This window comes from Daldinia caldariorum (assembly GCF_022478825.1).
Source record: "Daldinia caldariorum strain CBS 122874 unplaced genomic scaffold F4812scaffold_17, whole genome shotgun sequence".
Taxonomy (NCBI): domain Eukaryota; kingdom Fungi; phylum Ascomycota; class Sordariomycetes; order Xylariales; family Hypoxylaceae; genus Daldinia; species Daldinia caldariorum.
Genome location: NW_025953053.1, coordinates 610257 through 629068, shown reverse-complemented (window position 1 = coordinate 629068; position 18812 = coordinate 610257). Strand labels below are relative to the sequence as shown.

At 47.7% G+C, this 18812-nt stretch overlaps 7 protein-coding genes across 7 annotated transcripts; 5 read left to right on the top strand and 2 right to left on the bottom strand.

Moving 5' to 3' along the window:
• Nucleotides 1-132: 132 nt before the first annotated feature.
• Nucleotides 133-1313, top strand: F4812DRAFT_462318 (39S mitochondrial ribosomal protein L46-domain-containing protein; the record flags this gene model as incomplete). Its single annotated transcript, XM_047938019.1, has 3 exons — nt 133-181; nt 263-954; nt 1020-1313. 3 exons carry the CDS (start codon nt 133-135, stop codon nt 1311-1313), a joined length of 1035 nt encoding a protein of 344 aa, XP_047787313.1.
• Nucleotides 1314-1691: 378 nt separating this feature from the next.
• On the bottom strand, nt 1692-4025 carry F4812DRAFT_466877 (CAF1-domain-containing protein). The gene is made up of 6 exons (XM_047938580.1): nt 3700-4025; nt 3307-3644; nt 3090-3257; nt 2971-3019; nt 2474-2920; nt 1692-2415 (listed from the first exon to the last, which is right to left on the bottom strand). The coding sequence occupies exons 1-6, from the start codon at nt 3917-3919 to the stop codon at nt 1949-1951; spliced, it is 1689 nt and encodes a 562-aa protein (XP_047787312.1). The 5' UTR covers nt 3920-4025; the 3' UTR covers nt 1692-1948.
• A 1332-nt stretch (nt 4026-5357) lies between these two features.
• On the top strand, nt 5358-7330 carry F4812DRAFT_441241 (uncharacterized protein). The gene is made up of 2 exons (XM_047935225.1): nt 5358-6167; nt 6277-7330. The coding sequence occupies exons 1-2, from the start codon at nt 5677-5679 to the stop codon at nt 7148-7150; spliced, it is 1365 nt and encodes a 454-aa protein (XP_047787311.1). The 5' UTR covers nt 5358-5676; the 3' UTR covers nt 7151-7330.
• On the bottom strand, nt 7331-8304 carry F4812DRAFT_441240 (PHF5-like protein). The gene is made up of 3 exons (XM_047935224.1): nt 7986-8304; nt 7632-7905; nt 7331-7552 (listed from the first exon to the last, which is right to left on the bottom strand). Exons 1-3 carry the CDS (start codon nt 8000-8002, stop codon nt 7514-7516), a joined length of 330 nt encoding a protein of 109 aa, XP_047787310.1. The 5' UTR covers nt 8003-8304; the 3' UTR covers nt 7331-7513.
• Nucleotides 8305-8603: 299 nt separating this feature from the next.
• F4812DRAFT_462315 (pinin/SDK/memA/ protein conserved region-domain-containing protein) lies at nt 8604-9689 on the top strand (the record flags this gene model as incomplete). The annotated part of the gene is made up of 4 exons (XM_047938018.1): nt 8604-8620; nt 8682-9141; nt 9217-9285; nt 9351-9689. The coding sequence occupies 4 exons, from the start codon at nt 8604-8606 to the stop codon at nt 9687-9689; spliced, it is 885 nt and encodes a 294-aa protein (XP_047787309.1).
• A 1447-nt stretch (nt 9690-11136) lies between these two features.
• F4812DRAFT_441231 (alpha/beta-hydrolase) lies at nt 11137-13265 on the top strand. Its single transcript, XM_047935223.1, has 3 exons — nt 11137-11416; nt 11474-11698; nt 11875-13265. The coding sequence occupies exons 1-3, from the start codon at nt 11235-11237 to the stop codon at nt 12533-12535; spliced, it is 1068 nt and encodes a 355-aa protein (XP_047787308.1). The 5' UTR covers nt 11137-11234; the 3' UTR covers nt 12536-13265.
• Nucleotides 13266-14109: 844 nt separating this feature from the next.
• Nucleotides 14110-18281, top strand: F4812DRAFT_452716 (phospholipid-translocating P-type ATPase; the record flags this gene model as incomplete). The annotated part of the gene is made up of 4 exons (XM_047936391.1): nt 14110-16950; nt 16981-17265; nt 17372-18039; nt 18104-18281. The coding sequence occupies 4 exons, from the start codon at nt 14110-14112 to the stop codon at nt 18279-18281; spliced, it is 3972 nt and encodes a 1323-aa protein (XP_047787307.1).
• Between the last annotated feature and the right edge of the window lie 531 nt (nt 18282-18812).

Below are 18812 nucleotides of genomic sequence, written 5' to 3'. Positions count from 1 at the left end.
AAAAATTTTTTTTTGGCCACCCCTTGGGGGGGGCCCCGGCAAATAAATTCAACCAATTTGCCGAACCCCGGCGGTGTCCGGGGGGTTTGGTTCATGCAATGGGGGGCCCCCCCCCCCCCCCCCCCCCCGACCATGGCAGCTTCAAGTAGAGGTAGCAAAGCTGCCGCAGCCCTGTTGCGAAGTAAGTTACCTAAAGGTACCTCCGGGAATCAGAAGTCGGAAATCGCAAATTCGTGGTTGTGCTAACAAAAGGCTTACTTAGAAGGACAATCCAGCATATGCGCCAGTTGCAGAAATGCCCAATTCCGACCGTACTCCGCCGCCGCCGCCGAGGCCGCGGTCGCCGCTGAAGCCCACCACCTGAAGCCGACGGAATCGCAACCGCACCCGCCCTTCACGGCGTCCCGCCGGGCCGAGTACCGCATAAAATCCGGCATCATCCTGACGCGGGCGCCGCTGCTGACGCGGGCCCTGACGCCGTTCGAGAACGCCTTCTACTTCTACCAGAAGCGGCTGAACGAGCGGCTAGTCCTGCCGTTCCGGCACACGCTCTTCTTCAAGAAGGACACGGCCGCCGACCTCGACTGGCGCATCAAGTTCGAGGAGCGCGGCCGCATCGCCGCCAAGGAGCTCGGGAGGTACTACCCCCAGGGCCGCAACTCGTGGAACGACGAGCTGCTGGTCGGAAGCACGCTGAGCAGCGAGGAGAGGATACGCCAGATCCTGCTCAAGGACGCCGAGAATCGCGTCACCGAGGACGGCGACGAGGCTGACCCGGATGAGGTCCTGCCCGTCGAACAGCCCATGGATAGAATCACGGAGGCCGACAAGACAAACGACGTGAGGCGATTGGACCGCAAGTTGGACAGGACCCTCTACTTGCTTGTTCAGGGTAGTGATGGGCAATGGCAATTTCCTTGTGAGGATGTGCCCACAGATGAGCATTTACACGAGGTTCGTCTTGAAATAGGCAATGTCCCATATTACAACGAGCCTGTTCATGCTAACCCCATCTATAGACCGCAGCAAGAGCCTTAGAGTCCGCAGCAGGTGTGAATATGAACACCTGGATAGTGGGCCGCGCACCCGTTGCCCACATCGTCACACACCCCGAGTTCGACGAGAACTCGGCCCTCAAGCGGAAAGGTGAGAAGATATTCTTCCTGAAGGGAAGAATCATGGCCGGCCAGGCGGACCTGAAGGATAACAAGTTCGGGCTCCAAGACTTCAACTGGCTGACGAAGGAGGAGCTGAAAGAGAAGCTACCAGAGAAGTACTTCCACGCCGTAAGAAATATGATGGCGGATCGGTAGAACAGGTAGAATTCATGATACGAACGAAGCCTCTGTAATCTACGATCCCGTCAATGTAAAGACAGTGTATTATACTGTACCCTACCCGGAAAAGGGCAGCCCCCGTACATAACTACCACATGCACACATTACTCTACATACACCTAGGCATGAACTCCCAGTGCCATTCATATCCTGTCTATCCAAACCGCTGATTACGCTTTGTGTCTCCACCACAACCAGCTGGTTCCATCACGAGTAGCAAATATCTCGGTTCATAGGAAAATTCTCGTGTTATTTGCATCAAGACACCTTGTTACTGTAAATGTCTCCTGACTATCCGAATCTACCTAGCTACCAATGCCAGTCGTATTGAAACGGTAACCAAGATATCCAGTTCCCATGTAGAATGGAGGATACTTAGTATGTATAGCCACTGGCTTTCGCAGTATGTACATTGGGTAGGTAGGTTTGTTCCTCGCGCTACACCGAAATTGTTTTCGTCTGTTCTTCGTAAACCGCGCCACGCAGACCAAGGCTCAAGCCAAGTCTAATCCACCGGTCCCCTCGAATTTGCCGGTCTAAAATATGGACGCCGGCATGTCATCTGTTGCTTGTATAAATATGTCGCGGTCGGCCATCCTCACCGCAGTTCGCTAGACGGACTCAAAAGAGACATAGCCTGCACTGGGGACTGAACATTGGTTGCCGTAGGCTCTCCAGAAAGCATCTGACCAGAGTGGTATCAGGGGTATTTCTGCTTCCGAGTATATTTCGCCCGGATTAAGAGTGCCGACTTCGTTCTTAGATCTGTCCTCGTCTGATGTTGTTGTGCTGCCGCTAGGAGTTGGAGACTCCCAGCTTGCAGTGTCTGGATCGAGGATATTCCATTTCTCCAAGCTCCTCAATGCCTCGTCATCCTCGTCATCAATAATACTGGTAGAGTTTTTATTAGGCCAACTTATCATCGACCATGAGAACGTACTAATGCATGTTTGTCCCTCTCCGTCCGTCGTGGCGGGTTTCGTTGGCGCATGCACCTCTTTGTTGAATATTTGCAAATGTTTCCTGGCAATAAACAGAGCATGGCTCTGTTTCAAGAATAGGTTGGCCGTCGTAGAACCTAATCACGTTAGTTAGGAGATTCCAATATTCAATGTGTAGGGGTAAAGAGGGCTTACTATCGAATCCGGCATGGTGAGGGCCCGGCAGGTTTCTTCCGAGCTCTAATTTGATTTTAGGAAACGTCTTTTTCGCGTACGAATCGTAGATCCTGTCTAAGTTTCGATCCGGCGCCATCATGTGTTTGCCTCGTCCATACATGAATTTTGTGTCCGCGATTCGTGGGAAGAGTTCATGTATCTCAGTCAGAAAGTCGTCAACGTTGGAGGGCAATGACTCAAAAAACGATTGATATATATACGCGAGGTCCATGAATATGTTATGGCCAACCAGTATCGGTCTATTTTTCTTTAGACTGGCTTCGCACTTTTCAAAGTCGAATGCCTTGTTGCGTTCATTCCACTCCTTTTCGTGCTCTGGAACATCCTCTTGGCGACAGACATATTCTTGTTTGATCCTGTCTGCAAAGGATCCACCTGACAATGCTTCAAATATTATTTGAAGTCCTATAAAAAATTAGCGACTTGCAAATTATGAAGCCTCGCCGAGTACAAACCAGTTAGTTTATCAATCTCTCCCATGTTCCATCTTCGTCGTGCCTCGGTCTGGTCCAATGAGATTTATTAGCCAGGCATCGTAAGTGATAGTGTACAATTATTTTGGGGGGTTACGGACCTTGTATGAAGCCTCCTTATTAACGAGAATAATAGAAACAGAGCCCGGTAGTAGGCTTCGGACCACTGCACAGGAGGGAAACTGTTCGCGGACGACTTGATGTATCAAACGTATCTGCAACCCATTCAGCTTTTCCCCATACGGGTTCTTTACAACAAGATTCATGTCCTAATAGACAATTAGCTTAACAAGCCTTAATCTGAAGGGCAGGCCATACCGGTTTAGGTCCTTCACCGATAAATGCAGCGATTTGCCTCCTGGTCCTTTCATAGAAGTCTTGAGATTGATAGTCCAACGATGAAGGATCAATATGTTCGTTGCCGGGATCACTCGAGAAGCAGTATTGTATTGCAAATCTATGCTCCTCTCGGCTGAGATAATGATTTCCATTTTCTATAGCCCCGGTGAAGTTAAACTTGTGCTGTTGTAGAAAGTCATACGCTCGCACGGAGTAGGCGAACTTTCTATCAAGACGTCGAGAGAGGTTATCAAAAAGCGTTGATTTAGGAAACAGTGGAGAAACAGAGAAAGTGAACGTTCTCGTCGTATAGTGATCTTACCATGAGAGTCAGTTAAAGCTTCGTTTGTTTGTAAGTTATCTTAGACTTACTCAACTTCTCGTCGTAGCGAACAAAAGTGAGTCCAAGTTGCACCATTTGGAACTGTTCTGCCGCTTCTTTGATCTTGGCGTATGTATCTTGAATACTGTTTCGGCCATGAATAATCGGGATACCACTCATCTCGATGTCAAATGTTACATAACGAGCATTTTGAGCCTCGTATAGTATAGATGGCAACATCCAGAAAAAGTTATTCTTGTTGACATCCATGGTGTTAGGTAATGGTTATAGGCAAGAATTGTTATGCCGTAATTATAGGGGTATGTTCTGGCCTGGTATTGTAGATGAGGCGGCGGTAACCACTTGTTGGATGTTGAATTAAAATAAGTTTAAAAAAAGGGGGAAGGAAACTTATAGTTAGGAAGAGGGAAAATGTACGAAGTTTTATATATTTTTCGTTGTGAATCTCTAACAGAAGGAACTTAGGTAGGTTGCAACTTCCAATTGGTGAGAACTAACTTAGGTACATGTGTAAGAATTTTTATGTCTCCTAATCAAGAGGTAACTTCAAATGTTCTCAGGGAAGGAAGGTGCTGATGCTTTGTGAGTCGATATCTGGTAACGTATTTCTGATCCAAAGATACCTCGGATGGCTAATCGTACCTAACACGCAATTAGCAGAAACCAGATATTCATGGACATTTCAGACGGAAGCAACGTTGGAAATAGTTTGCTACTTTAGTTACTTTAGGTATGTACCTCTATTAATTTTAGGAAACTACGAAAGTCATTTCTACAGTCAGAGGTACTGTATTACATTATTTTATCTGAATTACCTACTATTTGATTGTATTGGCTTCTAGGAAAAGGAGAAGGAAAGCACAGAGTACCTCTTATATAAGAGCCTCACGGCCGTCTGTGTTAAACGAAATTCACATTGCCTTATTGGGTACTTAGGTACCTAACGTAGACGTTGACCCCTATTTTGTGTATGCCGTCAATGTGCGGACTAGATATGCGTTCAGTTTCCTGGGTTGCTCAAGATATGTGACAGGGCTATTGCTAGGACTCTATAATAATAGTGATAATTGGCTATTAAAGTACCTGGTAGTCAAATAACAACTATAGGTACCCAAGGTAGTATCTATCTCATTTCGTTAACTACCACTTTTGACTCTTTTATTACCAATACCGGGGGTTACCAATTATTAGGTGATACCTAACAACCTCAGTAATAGCTAACTATTGAAATGAGTCATTGTTGTTTAAGCTGATAGTTTTCTAGATTCGTATAATTATTGGAAGCTATTCATCCTCGCTCTTGTACCGAAGTCGAAACAGAAGAGAAGATTGCTAGTCATTAACCTAGTATAACAATATTAGATTTCAAAATTGTTAACATTAGGTATTGCCTTAGGTTAGGTAGTTTAGGTACTTCTGAGAATAGAAACCTTTGTAGTTTCTCATATTGAAAACCTGGGGAGTTAGGTGAAATATGTGAAAGATGTCCAAGTCCGTAAGGTATTCTGTAAGGCTCGAGCCAAGGGCGGAGCTGGCTGGCTGGTTAGCGTACTTGCCAGATATGCCCTAACCGGTTGGGGTAGTTTTAGAGAAAGAACATGTGGGACCACTCTAACGTTATTCGCGCTTGTCGGCCGATGACCGATATACCGAGGTACAGGCGCACCTACCTAGGCCGGGCTGGCTGGCTGGCTGGGTACGATCAAAATATGATGATCACACCTTAGGCAAGTGCAATCTTCCCGCATACCTATCTGGCAATCACCGCGAGGACTTTCGACCTCGTCAGGTCCCACATGCTTATGTTGTTCCTGCATGTGCAAACTTCTACTACCGCTTTAATTTTATGTTAGCATTGAGGTAGCTATTGATTCGATTTTCACTATCTTATTCTTTGCTAGTGTCATTCTATTGTTGGCCATCCCGTCATTATCGCGTTATGCTAGTTGGTATTTAGACCAATTCTTATCCGAATTGCCTACCTAAGCCATTCGCCATTCGCAAACATGTCGTTTGATGGGTCATATTCCGCAACATTGAGCCCGGCAGTGTCCGAGACCTTCGGATCCCACGTCCTGTCGAACTCGATCACCTCCTTGACATCTTCAACGGCATCTCGGCCGTCGTCGAGTAGTATCTCCAAAACATACCGACAAGCCTCGCAATTATTCCTAACGCGTCGGCTTCCCGAAGCCTTGTCGACGGTATTACCATTAATTACCCCATCTACCGAACATTCCAACGTAAATGGATTAACCGAACCAGCACTCGTGGCTCGAGCTTCGAAATCGACAAGGATAAAGGTATGGAGTCTTTATCTAACGATTCTTAATGCGATATTGGAGTTGGATGCCGACGAAGGAAAAGATGCATTTGGCAGTCAAGAATGGCGCACCATATGCAAGAAGGTGCGAGACGGCGACGTATGGGAAGAAGTGGTGCAGTTCGGGTATCATGGCGTCGAAGGGGAGGTAGATTCCGACGTGGTCATAAACCTGTGAGTTCTTCCTTCTATCCTGGATTAGGGGTTATTATATTCCAAGCCGAATTTATATATGGCATATGGCTTGAAACTTGATACAGAACAAATACTAACGTGTCTCTAGGGCGACTCTGCTTCTTGCACATGCGAAAACACAGACAATCAACCAGAAACGGCTGGAGAATTACTTAGCCGCCTCAAGCACTCCAAACCTTGACATATCTAAACAGCTCGAGGCGACCAGATCTCCGCGCTTGACTTCGCGAAGTCGAAGGTCCCATTCTAAGAGTGGTGCTGATACTCCCCGGGATCTCAATGCCAGAGTGAAGATACTCGAACTGTACACACTCCACGTCTTATTACGTAATAATGAATGGGACTACGCCAGAGAGTTTATTAGCTCAAGCGCAGTACTAGATGAAGAGCGGAGGGAAGCTTTTTTGCAAGCCCTTCAAAGTCTACAGGAAGAGCAGCAAGAAGCGGAACGGAAGGAACGGGAAGAGAAGCAGAGGCAAGAGGAAAAACTGCAAAAAGATATCGAAGAGGCTAGGAGATTGAGAGCGGAGAATGAAGCAAGGGAACGACGTCGATTAAACGAAGAAAGGGTTAAACGAGAAGGCGCCGAGGTCGACTACGGCATCGAAAACACCCCGAGCACTCCGAAAGCGAGAAATAAGGCTCGAACCGATTCTAATGGTTCTGCGTTATCAAGGCCATCTAAGCCATCAACTCCCAAGGAGAAGAAAGTTGCAGCACGGCCAAGTCTTACTGCACGAGCTGTGATGATCATATCAAACCTTCGCAACATCATCGAACAGATGAGCGCTACGTTCAAAGCCAACCCTGTGATGCTGGTGAGGCTGTTGGCTTTCGTTGTCGGCATAATTGTTATGTTTGGAAAGAAAAGTGTTCGAGAACGTGTTCGCCAGGTTCTCGGTACGGGTTGGAATAAGGTTAAATCAACGGCTGGTATGGGGGTTAAGGTGAGCTACATCTAGTAGATGGGTTTTAATATGGCTTTCTGTAGATCATCCTCTTTCAGCGGGTAATAATCACTTTGGAATAAAAGGATAATTAGTATCCTGAACGAAGCATATGGCTTACGTTTGCGCGGGAAGGTTTTTTTTTAACGAGAATAATTGCTTTGTATTGGTCATAAATTAGGTAACTCAATGTCAATTTCATCTATATGAAGACTGTCATATCCTCCAAACGCCGATATAAACGCTGATCCGAAGTTTTAACTCCTTTCCCACGGATGTTGTTGTGTACATTGGTGATGTCAACATGTCGGATACGCTAATGATTGCGAATCCATGAAAGCCCAAACAACCACAGCCCAGACCCGGGCATCATAGGGGTTAGTACCCCGACCGATTTGTTTTCTTTTGATAGAACAGCTACGAGAGAGTCAGTATGATTCCAGTATTCAATAAGAACGTACTTGGACGCAAGAAATATGTGTAGAAAAGGACTTACATCTGTACGTGAACTACCGAGATTTATAATTTTGGGACACCCGTCTCTATCCTTTTCTAATCGCGTGCATTCGAAACAGTAAAACGCGTCCGAAATACCCTCGCCGCCGCATACGACACACTTGTTCTGGTAGTTTCCGAAGCTGCATTCGTCGCAGATGCGCACGAGGGTTGTCGGCCGCACGTAGGAATCGCATACGGGGCATTTGCCATCGCATTTGTCGCAGACACGGCCGATCGCGATGCCGGATTGCTTGCGGCACATGACGAGATCTCTGGAAGACGAGGGTTAGCGTAAATTTGGCTCAGCTTACCGCGAGTAAACAACAAGAAGATATATTAGGTAGGTACTTACGGATGATGTCGAGACATTTTGGTGGACTGCGGAAATATATTATTATGATGGAGTTATTTTTATGGAGAAGCGAGTTGTTGTTTTTAGATGGAAGGAATGGTCGAGTTTATTTGGCTGTTTGATGTACGATTTTAGAAAAATAATAATATTAGCCTTCCTGACGATTTCTCAGCCTTGCCACTTTCTTCTGGCGATTTCTTTGGTACGAAGCATCTGCACATCTGCACGAGATTGGAGCTTCCCTGCATAAGGGAATTAAGGGAAATTGTTTTAAAGGTGGGCCCATTACATATGCACGCTTGGCACAGTTGCATAAATCGACACTAACGTACATAATAGCGTGGGGTACCTGTCGGAGCCTGGGTTTTTGTACCCACCCACTTTAATGTTAGAGTTGCGCGCCCGTCGCATAGAAAACGGCTCTGACGCTTTGGCCCTTCAGCCTCGTCCCGCGCGACAATCCGGCTCAATCTTCTCATCTAAGCAAACAATGTTTAGAAGCATGGTCTAACTTAACAGATCGCCCGCCGTGGCAATCGCTATTCTAACCTTGCGCGCATTCCATAAAAAAATAGGTAGTACTAACAATCTTTTCAAAGCTAGGGGGGGATCGGCATCATGTCGACTAGCGATACGTGAGAGAACTTGTCCTTTACTCAAATCCTGTTGGTTGCAATTGACTAATGATAAGAGCAGCTCTCCCAATGGTCGTAGCCCGGAGCGCGAAACCATTGCTACCTCTAAAGCAGATAAAGAGCAGCGCCGTTCGAACAAGCGCAAGGCTTTGTCGCCCTCGCCGAGCGAAGACAAGTCTAGCCAGTCGCCGAAGAGATCGAGAATTAGCGACGACGCGAGGGAAGAAGATGGTATCGGTACCGCCAAGCCGCTGCCCGCACCAAAGGAGCCTTCTACAGATCGTCGCGAAAGCGCGCTGCAGGAGGAGAGGAGACGCGGAAAGCGCCTATTCGGCGGTTTGCTAAACACACTAAGTCAAACTACCTCTAGCTCTCAGCAAAAGAAACGCCAAGAAATCGAGCGACGACAGCAGGCGAGAGTTCACCAGCAAAGGGCTGAAGATGATAAAAACAGGGAAGAAAAGTTGGCGAAATTAAGAAGCGTACGGCAGTTGGAACAGCTCAAATTCGACGAGCGAGTAGTATGATAAGCCTCTGTTCTTCTACCTACTTAAGGTAGCAGCACATCGGGTCACTCAAGCTAACAAGACGTTCAGATGCAAAACAAGCATGCGAATATGCTCGCGACAGCACGCTTTTTGGAAACCAAGAGCACACCTAAGATAGTGAGAGGATACCCCCCCCCCCTCTTTTATCACGTGGCTGGCGCATTCGCTAACTACAATACCAGTACTATTTACCGTGGGATCTCACAGAAGAGCAAGAAGATACCATCAAAGAGCAGACCCGGGAGGCCGAGGACATCATCGACAAGGAAGCCCTCGATTTCAAGCAGCGCAAAGAACAGAGGCTCAAGGCGTTAGGTGTCGCGGTCAACCCGGCTACATCCGAACCAACCAAGGACACGGCGGATGAAAATACTAATAAAGAACACCCTCCGAACTCTCCACAATCCAACGATACCAATCACCGCCCGCCTTCTCGCGCTGGTAAGGTTGGTCACGAACGGGAGTCTGATAGGGCCGACGACGTTGTGATAGAAGAGGTTGAGGACACGGTTATTTACTGATACCCCTTAAAAGATTCCTTGGCACGGTTTGCCATTTTTATGTTTATGCCGTTTTTGAGGCTCTGGTCATGGAGGGGTAGGGTGGTTATATAGGCGTTTTTTTTTTTTGGTGTGATTGGGGAAAGGGGGCCGGTCTAACGACCAGGAGTTTTCTCGTCATAAGTTTCGATTCCCAATGGCTGATAGGACGGTGGTGTGTGCGCGCGTGCGTGTGTGTTATGTTATATGTATAGGTACGCATTGGGCATATATTTTTGAGATTCCTGATGAGCTTGATTAGAAATCAACCTTTTCATCGTGCTCCCGAGACCGGTAGACTATTTCAAATGGAATAACCCTTGGCACTCTCTGTGGCCGCGCCATTGCCGTCGACGATCCCTCATCCTTCGACATAGCATCAATGGATGCCTAGGTTAGATAGGTAATCACGCACACAAGTACGACAGTCTATTGATTTCCCTCTGACTCAAAGGCTATTGTTGGAAGGCATGCAGATCTTGTTGGACGGTGTCTGAATTGCAACCCCAAATTTCCGTCGAATCCGGGTTGTCCAAATACGCGGGAAAGCGTGTTGGTGCGGGGCCATATTTATTCGCATACCTTGTGAGGAGGTAGTTTGTAGTTGTTTGCTAGTTGTGTATACCGAACCTAATGCTCGGAGTTCATGCTCTTATATCAAGTACCTAGGTAGGATAGATAGATATATGATAGGTATAGGTAACACATATAACGGTGGACAGACACTATAGGTTAGGTTAGGTGGTTATACCTACCTAGGCAACGTTCTTAGACTGTAATAAAGGTCCGAGGCAGCACCCCTTTTTTCGGGACTACAACTGCTATGAGGTGAAAGCAGTACCTCGGCCCCGCTCTCGACGTGTGTCTTAGTCTACGCCGTGCTGATTGGTTACCTCGTTAGCGGAATCCCATCGTACGTCAACATGCCCTGTTAAAGATTCTGGATTCATGGCTGGACGGGCTCCTCAATTGCTCCGAACATTTCCCCTATTTCTTGGCCCGGGTGTCATCCTGATCTCGGGTCACTTTTGTCACTTATATGGCAATAACCATTACGGTTAGTTCGTTGATGGAGATTCTGTTGGCATCCTAATGCTTTGAACTCTGATCAAACCTGATACTAAATGTCTTATGTCTACGCACGCCTCTTTCTCGCTAACCTTCATTACGGATACTGTATCTGTATGGAGCAGAATAGTTTCCTAGGCTTAATATATCAACTACCTAATGCAGGTAGGGAGTGAGCAGAAGGGTGTGCATCTATGATGCTTGTATTCTTTTTCTTTACGCTCAGTAATTACCTCTTTGAGAAGGTTCTCCCAGGATTCGGAAGCACTCCCTGTTCCCGGTCCAAGTGGGGACGAACTTCTCCGGTAGGCTTATAAAAGGTTCCATAGCTCCCGTTTTATCGCCCGTCTCGTTAAGTTACCACCAACTTTGTAGCCCCTACTTATCACCTACCTACCTAGTTAAGACTCACCCGTATATTATATTATTACATCGAGAGACCTCCCCTCAAAAACCAATATGTCTGATCAGGCCATAGCCCCCAGCGACTCGAAGGTCGAGCACAAGTTTGTCGATGCACTCGCCCCTAATGACCCTCGGGTCGAACATAAGTTCAAGTCTTTTGGAGATATCACCTACCACTATATACTAGCTAAGCCGCAGGGCAAACCCGTCGCCACCGTCCTCCTTACTCACGGCTGGTAGGAATCCCCTGCCCTCGAGTCGCAGTAGCAGCATTACTGATGAATTATCGACAGGCCGGATATACATTTCGGATGGCGCTACCAAGTTCCTTACCTCGTAAATCTGGGCTTCCAGGTCATTGTCCCGGATATGCTGGGATATGGGCAGACTTCTGCCCCCCATTCATCCGAGGAGTACTCCTTCCCGAAGATGATCGCTCAAATTGTGGCCATCGTTAAGGACCACACCGATCAGCCTATCATCCTCGGTGGCCACGATTGGGGCGCGGTCTTTGCTTGGTTAGTCTTCAACTTCTGTGATCATCATTCATATTCTATTTCAAGCGCCATGACTTCACTCGATAGGGGTTACTGCAGATTTTGGAGCCAATTTCTCTTATGTTCTGTTTTCTGTTTTGAAAGTCGTGCGAGATTACTTACGAACTGACACTGGCACTTTTTCTTTTCCGTCATAGGCGCCTAGTTAATTACCACCCGGAGCTGATCCGCGCAGTCTTCAACTTGTGCGTGCCTTACATGCCGCCGTCGCCAGTCAAGCACTCGCTGGAAGACATGGTCAAAAAGCTGCCGAACTTCACGTACCAGCTGCAGCTGGCCAGCGGGAAGACAGAGGAGATCGTCGACAAATCGCCGGAGCGGCTGCGGGGGTTCCTGAACAGCCTGTTCGGCGGCAGGACGCCGGAAGGGGACTACGGGTTCAAGGTGTCGGAGGGGGTGGTGGAGGAGAACCTGGAGAGGATCGGGCCGTCGCCCCTATTCAGCGCGGAGACCATCGACTTCTACGTGCAGGAGTTCTCGCGCCACGGCATACACGGCCCCTGCAACTGGTACCGCACCCCGGGCCCCCGCGGCGAAGACGAGCAGGAGCTCGCGAGGAAGCTCGGGCCCGACCACAAGCTCAAGGTCCCCGCCATGCTGGTTATGGCCGAGAGGGACAGCGCGCTCCCACCCCACCTCGCCGACGGGCAGGAGAAGTACTTTGAGGCCGGCCTCAAGAAGGAGCTCGTCCCCGGATCCAGCCACTGGGTCCAGGCCCAGTGTCCCGATGTTGTCAACAAGCATATTGGGGACTTCATCAAGAGTGTGCTGGGGGATGAGCTCAAGGCTTCCTTGTAAAGAAAGCCTTTGCTCAGCCCTGCAGGATGGTTGACCCAAACCGTCTCTAAGGGTGGTTACCTAGTGGTGGTATGCGGTAGGTAGTTATTAGAAACCCACGATATATTATGGCCCGAAATAAAGTATACTTATCTAATATATATATATGCGCGATACAATTTTTGGTCTAGGCAGTTTCCATGCCTCGTATACTATTACCGCCCCTCATTAGGGGAGGGGAGGAGGGATTATTAGAGAGTGTAGGACATGTGACGAAAAGAGATAATAAGCCGTGGCTGTAGGTTTAGGTACGTGTAAAGACGCGTGAAAGTCAGTACTGCGGTCAGCGGCGCTGCCACGAGGAGAAAAAAAAAAGGCCTTACAAGCCCCTGAATTTGTGTTTAAAAATAAGATTGGTGATAAGGCCTAGACTTTTTGGGAAGTGCATACTTTAGGTGCGCAGCTTTTCCTCTTGGCGGATCTTGGTATAAACCAGTATGTGTTATATAGTGTATGACCTCCTTTTTTTGCCCTTTTACGATGCTTAGGATTGCAATGATAGCGCTATTCACTGAAGCTTTTCCCCCGAGGAAAACAACATTGAAAAGAGGCGTAAAAAAAGAGGTTGTTTTGGGGGGTTGCATATGTCATGATTGGATTCTCCAAATTATTGTCTGGTTACACTTAAGATTCTAAATTTGTAGGTACCTACATGTACCTATTTGATGCCTGTGCCCTCGATGCTAGGCCGGTGCTGCAGCAGTGATCACTGTCGCTGCTGCCAACTGAAAAGAAAATTCATTGGCGCCTCCTTTAAATCGTAAAGAAACCTGAGATAGAGAGAAAGTTTGTACCACTCACGCCCCAGGCCCCCAGGCCCCTAGGCCCCACGGGCAATTACTACTGGGCCATTGGCCACTAACGGAAGGCTGTGCAGAAGAAAATGCCCTGAATGCCCAAATGTACAGTACCTCCTACACGAACACGGGAATTGGGGCGGTGGCCCACTTATTATCTACGGGTTTCAATGGTTTGCCTTTTAGATAAACGAATAATAGCAGCGCCTTAAGGTACCCTTTGAACATTTCTTCCGCGTTTCGACCAGCTTACTATGTACAATACAGGCCTAGTTACAACCCCGTCACTCTAATGCCTTGCATCGAAGCCACGACATCCGATTATTAGCATCCTTCATCATATTTTTCGACAATTCCATTATATTTCTCTATTTCTCTCACTCTCCGTCTTCGTCTCTGTCACCGTCACCGTCACCGTCACTGTCTCTATCTCTCATACCGTCCGCGTTATATTTTCATCGGCCTGGTAGCTCAACACCCTTTCCATTCTCGCCATCCAACGAGCTGAGACATCTCGTATTTTATCACCACCCCCTTGTTTGATACGCCAAAACCAAGGACTACTAGTGCTTCTAGAACCAGTTGCGACATTATCTCTATGGAAACTCTATACGAAAGCTAATTACCTGTTACTACATACAAACTTGAACTCGAATTCATTCTGTCGAAATATACGTTTCCCATCGCGCCCGTATGCCTCCGATCCTACTCTCTTTGTAAGATCCATTCCTTCGCGACATGGCTGGCAGGGCGCCTCCCGGAGGCACCTCCAGCTCTAGGAATGATCTTTTACTAGACTTCGACGACCAATCTCCTCACGATGGATCGACTCCAAATATACACGATGACCACTCAGCTAGGCCCTCCGTATCCTACGACGACTTTGTCGGCGGTAGTCAAACCACCCATCCCTCCGTGAAAAATCCACCCCCTGGCGCCGGCGCTATGGCTCCTCGACCGCCGTACCTAGTGGATTCCGACAGGCAATACAGCCAAACATCTGGTCTAAATAACTACCAGAGATACGCAGACGACTCCGACGACTATCCCGAAGATGGCCAATCATATTATCAACATGGAGGGTCGATGAATGCAGCCGGCGACTCGATGGGCCGTGCTAATGCGCGCAATCGCAATAGTGTACTTGGACTAGGAGGTGGATTCTTGGGCAGGGCTAGAAAGATGCTCGGGATGGGGCAGAAAGGATATTCAGAGATGGACCTCCCTCTTACCGAGCCAGGGCACGGCCCGCCAGATTCGGGTCACGAACAGCCGAAACCTAAGAAATTTGACTTTAAGTTTGGATTTGGTGGAAATAAACCAGACCCTTCAACTCTCGGACCCCGAATTATTCATTTGAATAACCCACCAGCGAATGCCGCGAACAAATACGTTGACAATCACGTTTCGACCGCCAAGTATAACGTCGCAACATTCCTACCAAAATTCTTAATCGAGCAGTTTTCTAAATTCGCCAATGTCTTCTTCTTGTTCACGGCCGCTCTACAACAGATTCCGGGTCTGTCGCCGACGAATCGTTATACTACTATCGGACCTCTCGTGGTTGTGTTGCTGGTATCCGCAGGCAAGGAGTTAGTTGAGGATTACAGAAGAAAACAGGCTGATAGTGCGCTGAACAACTCAAAGGCTAGGATCTTGAGAGGGTCGGCTTTTGAAGAGGCGAAATGGATCAACGTCGCTGTGGGAGATATAGTACGGGTAGAATCAGAGGAATCTTTCCCAGCCGATATCGTCTTGCTTGCAAGTTCCGAGCCGGAGGGCTTGTGCTATATCGAGACTGCGAATCTTGACGGCGAAACTAATCTGAAGATCAAGCAGGCGCTTCCCGAAACTTCAACGATAGTTAGCCCGGCAGAATTAAGTAGGCTAGGGGGTAGAGTTCGTTCCGAACAACCGAATAGTAGCCTATACACCTACGAAGCTACGTTGACCATGCAGGCCGGTGGTGGGGAAAAGGAGTTACCCCTGAATCCGGAACAGCTTTTACTACGAGGCGCGACTCTTAGGAACACCCCCTGGATTCACGGGATAGTGGTCTTCACGGGTCACGAGACAAAGCTTATGCGTAACGCCACTGCTGCTCCGATCAAGAGGACCAAGGTCGAACGACAACTCAACACGCTAGTTCTTGCGCTGGTCGGTATGCTTCTTGTTCTCAGTATTGTGTGTACTGTGGGAGAGCTAGTTTTCCGGTCTGTCCGAGCAGATTCTATTTCTTATCTAGAGTTGGACGCCCTTACCCAAGCTGGAGATATAGTACAGGCCATATTCAAAGACCTCGTTACATATTGGGTGTTGTTCTCTTCGCTGGTCCCGATCTCGCTGTTCGTGACTATTGAGATGGTCAAGTATTGGCATGGAATTCTGATTAACGACGATCTTGATATTTACTATGACAAGACAGATACGCCTGCTAACTGCCGAACATCCTCCTTAGTTGAGGAACTTGGCATGGTCGGCTTCGTCTTTTCAGACAAGACGGGAACCCTGACTTGTAACATGATGGAGTTTAAGCAGTGCACAATCAGCGGGATACAGTATGCGGATGAGGTGCCGGAAGATCGAAGGGCCACAGTTCAAGATGGGGTAGAAGTTGGTATTCACGATTTTAAGCGATTGCGCGAGAACACAAAATCACATCCGACTGCTGAGGCGATTCATCACTTCTTAGCCCTTCTCTCGACATGCCACACCGTTATTCCGGAACGGGATGAATCGAAGGGTGGTAAAATCAAGTATCAGGCTGCCTCACCCGACGAAGGTGCGCTAGTCCAAGGTGCTTTAACTTTGGGCTATACTTTTGTTGCTCGCAAACCAAGGTCGGCCATTATCGAAGTCGAAGGCAAAGAGTACGAATACGAGCTTTTGGCTGTCTGTGAATTCAACTCTACAAGAAAGCGGATGTCTACCATATACAGATGCCCAGACGGGAAAATCCGGGTATATTGTAAAGGCGCTGATACGGTCATCCTAGAACGTCTGAACGAAGACAACCCCCACGTTGAGCAAACTCTAGTTCATCTTGAGGAATACGCCTCCGAAGGTCTTCGGACTCTTTGCTTGGCAATGCGTGAGGTCCCCGAAGAAGAATTCCAGGAATGGTACAGCATCTTTGATAAGGCTCAGACCACCGTTGGCGGTAACCGATCTGAGGAATTAGACAAGGCAGCTGAGTTGATCGAGCACGGCTTCTACTTACTGGGTGCAACTGCTATCGAGGATCGTCTTCAGGACGGTGTACCAGAGACGATTCATACACTACAACAGGCGAATATCAAGGTTTGGGTCTTGACTGGAGATCGGCAGGAGACGGCTATCAACATCGGCATGAGTTCTAAGCTGCTAAGCGAAGATATGATGCTCTTAATTGTTAACGAAGAAGACGTTGTATCAACTCGTGACAATATCCAAAAGAAGCTGGACGCCATCCGGAACAATACGGACGGGTCGGTGGAAACGGATGCTTTAGCTCTTGTTATTGATGGCAAGTCCCTTACTTTCGCCCTGGAGAAAGACATGGAGAGGATGTTCTACGACTTGGCTGTGATGTGCAAGGCAGTCATTTGCTGCCGTGTCTCACCGTTACAGAAGGCTTTAGTTGTCAAGATGGTGAAGAAATTTTCCCCGGAGATTCTCCTCGCCATTGGCGACGGAGCCAACGACGTATCTATGATCCAGGCCGCTCATATTGGAGTTGGTATTTCGGGTGTCGAGGGTCTTCAGGCTGCGAGATCAGCCGATATTTCAATCGCCCAATTCCGATTCTTGCGCAAGCTTACACTCGTTCACGGCGCTTGGAGTTATCAACGCATCAGCAAAACCATTCTATTCTCGTTCTACAAGAACATCACCCTATATATGACACAATTCTGGGTAAGCTCACAACATATTTTTTCCGTCTTCCCGTCCTTTCCCTTGGTCTACCCTCTATCTATGTGAGATATAGCTTCAGTAATTATTAAAACTAATACACCTACAGTATACATTCCAAAACGTTTTCTCAGGGGCTATTATCTATGAGTCCTGGACATTATCCTTCTACAACGTCTTCTACACTGTTCTGCCTCCCCTTGTCATGGGTATCCTGGATCAATACATTTCTGCCCGACTCCTTGATCGTTACCCACAACTATATACCATTGGACAGCAGAATCAGTTCTTCAAAATAGGCACCTTCTTCGCCTGGATCGCAAATGCCGTATACCACTCTATCGTCCTATACATATTCTCTGAACTTATTTGGTACGGCGATCTGATTCTAGGCGATGGGACCGTGGCGGGTCACTGGGTCTGGGGTACGGCTTTGTATGCGGCTACGCTGGCAACTGTTCTCGGAAAAGCGGCGCTGGTAACGAGTAACTGGACGAAGTATCACGTCATGGCCATCCCTGGTAGTATGGTTATTTGGTACGCGTTTGTTGTTGCCTACGGAATTGTAGCTCCGAAGATCGGAATCTCAAAGGAGTACGACGGCTTAGTGCCAAAACTCTTCGCCAACCCTGTTTTCTGGCTTCAAACGATAGCGCTGCCCCTTCTGTGCCTTCTCCGAGATATCGCCTGGAAGTATGCAAAGAGGATGTATTACCCGCAGACGTACCACCACATACAGGAGATCCAGAAGTACAATATCCAGGATTACCGTCCAAGGCAAGTATCCCGATGTATTTTACTATGTTATGTGGAACATGTAGGCCAACTAACTATGAAATAGGATGGAACAATTCCAGAAGGCGATCAGGAAAGTCCGACAGGTGCAGCGGATGAGAAAACAGCGCGGCTACGCTTTCTCGCAAGCCGATGAAAGCCAGACCCGCGTGATCAATGCTTACGATACAACGAGACACAGGGGAAGGTACGGCGAGATGCCGGCATCGACGCCTGGCAGGTAGTTAGAGGCCGGGGAGGAAAGTCTTTGATTGTGTATTTATATACTAGCCGGACGATAGGATTGCTACGAATCTTATTGAGAGCCGGCAGAGGCGTTGAAAAACAATAAATGAGCAAAGGTCGCGAACGACGATCAAATGGACCGTCTTGGTGCTCCTGGGCAAGGCCATATGCTGGCTTGTAAAAACTGTTAAATTTTTTTAAATTTACTGTCGTTGGTGACAATCAGTGCCAGAGTTGTAGAGAAGTATTGTAAAAGAGGAGTTTCTTATTAGCATTGATTTAGAATAAGGTATTCGTATTCCATCGCCCAGCCAGCCAGCCAGTCCAGATACAATATTCCATTCTACCTAGGAAAGCACTCTTAGGTATTCTAATTACCTAAACTTATCAAACTAATACCGTGCAAGAGGCTTTATGCCCCTATCCGTAAAGCCTGAGCCTAGAATCAGCCAGCTCCCGGCACGATCGCCGAATCTCACTTTAGGTTAGATAGAGGCAACAAATCGAAGAATGCGCTTCCCCATTTCCCA

Excerpts from the sequence above, each read along its gene's own strand:
- F4812DRAFT_466877 (XM_047938580.1), bottom strand. The coding sequence starts at position 3,919 with ATGGATGTCAACAAGAATAACTTTTTCTGGATGTTGCCATCTATACTA. Across the intron at positions 3,645-3,699 it reads TCGCTACGACGAGAAGTTGA|ATCACTATACGACGAGAACG; the intron begins GTAAGTCTAAGA and ends TCTCATGGTAAG. Across the intron at positions 2,921-2,970 it reads AGAGATTGATAAACTAACTG|GACTTCAAATAATATTTGAA; the intron begins GTTTGTACTCGG and ends AATTTTTTATAG.
- F4812DRAFT_441241 (XM_047935225.1), top strand. The coding sequence starts at position 5,677 with ATGTCGTTTGATGGGTCATATTCCGCAACATTGAGCCCGGCAGTGTCC. Across the intron at positions 6,168-6,276 it reads TCCGACGTGGTCATAAACCT|GGCGACTCTGCTTCTTGCAC; the intron begins GTGAGTTCTTCC and ends ACGTGTCTCTAG.
- F4812DRAFT_441240 (XM_047935224.1), bottom strand. Across the intron at positions 7,553-7,631 it reads TCGGTAGTTCACGTACAGAT|CTGTTCTATCAAAAGAAAAC; the intron begins GTAAGTCCTTTT and ends ACTCTCTCGTAG.
- F4812DRAFT_441231 (XM_047935223.1), top strand. The coding sequence starts at position 11,235 with ATGTCTGATCAGGCCATAGCCCCCAGCGACTCGAAGGTCGAGCACAAG. Across the intron at positions 11,417-11,473 it reads GTCCTCCTTACTCACGGCTG|GCCGGATATACATTTCGGAT; the intron begins GTAGGAATCCCC and ends AATTATCGACAG. Across the intron at positions 11,699-11,874 it reads TGGGGCGCGGTCTTTGCTTG|GCGCCTAGTTAATTACCACC; the intron begins GTTAGTCTTCAA and ends TTTCCGTCATAG.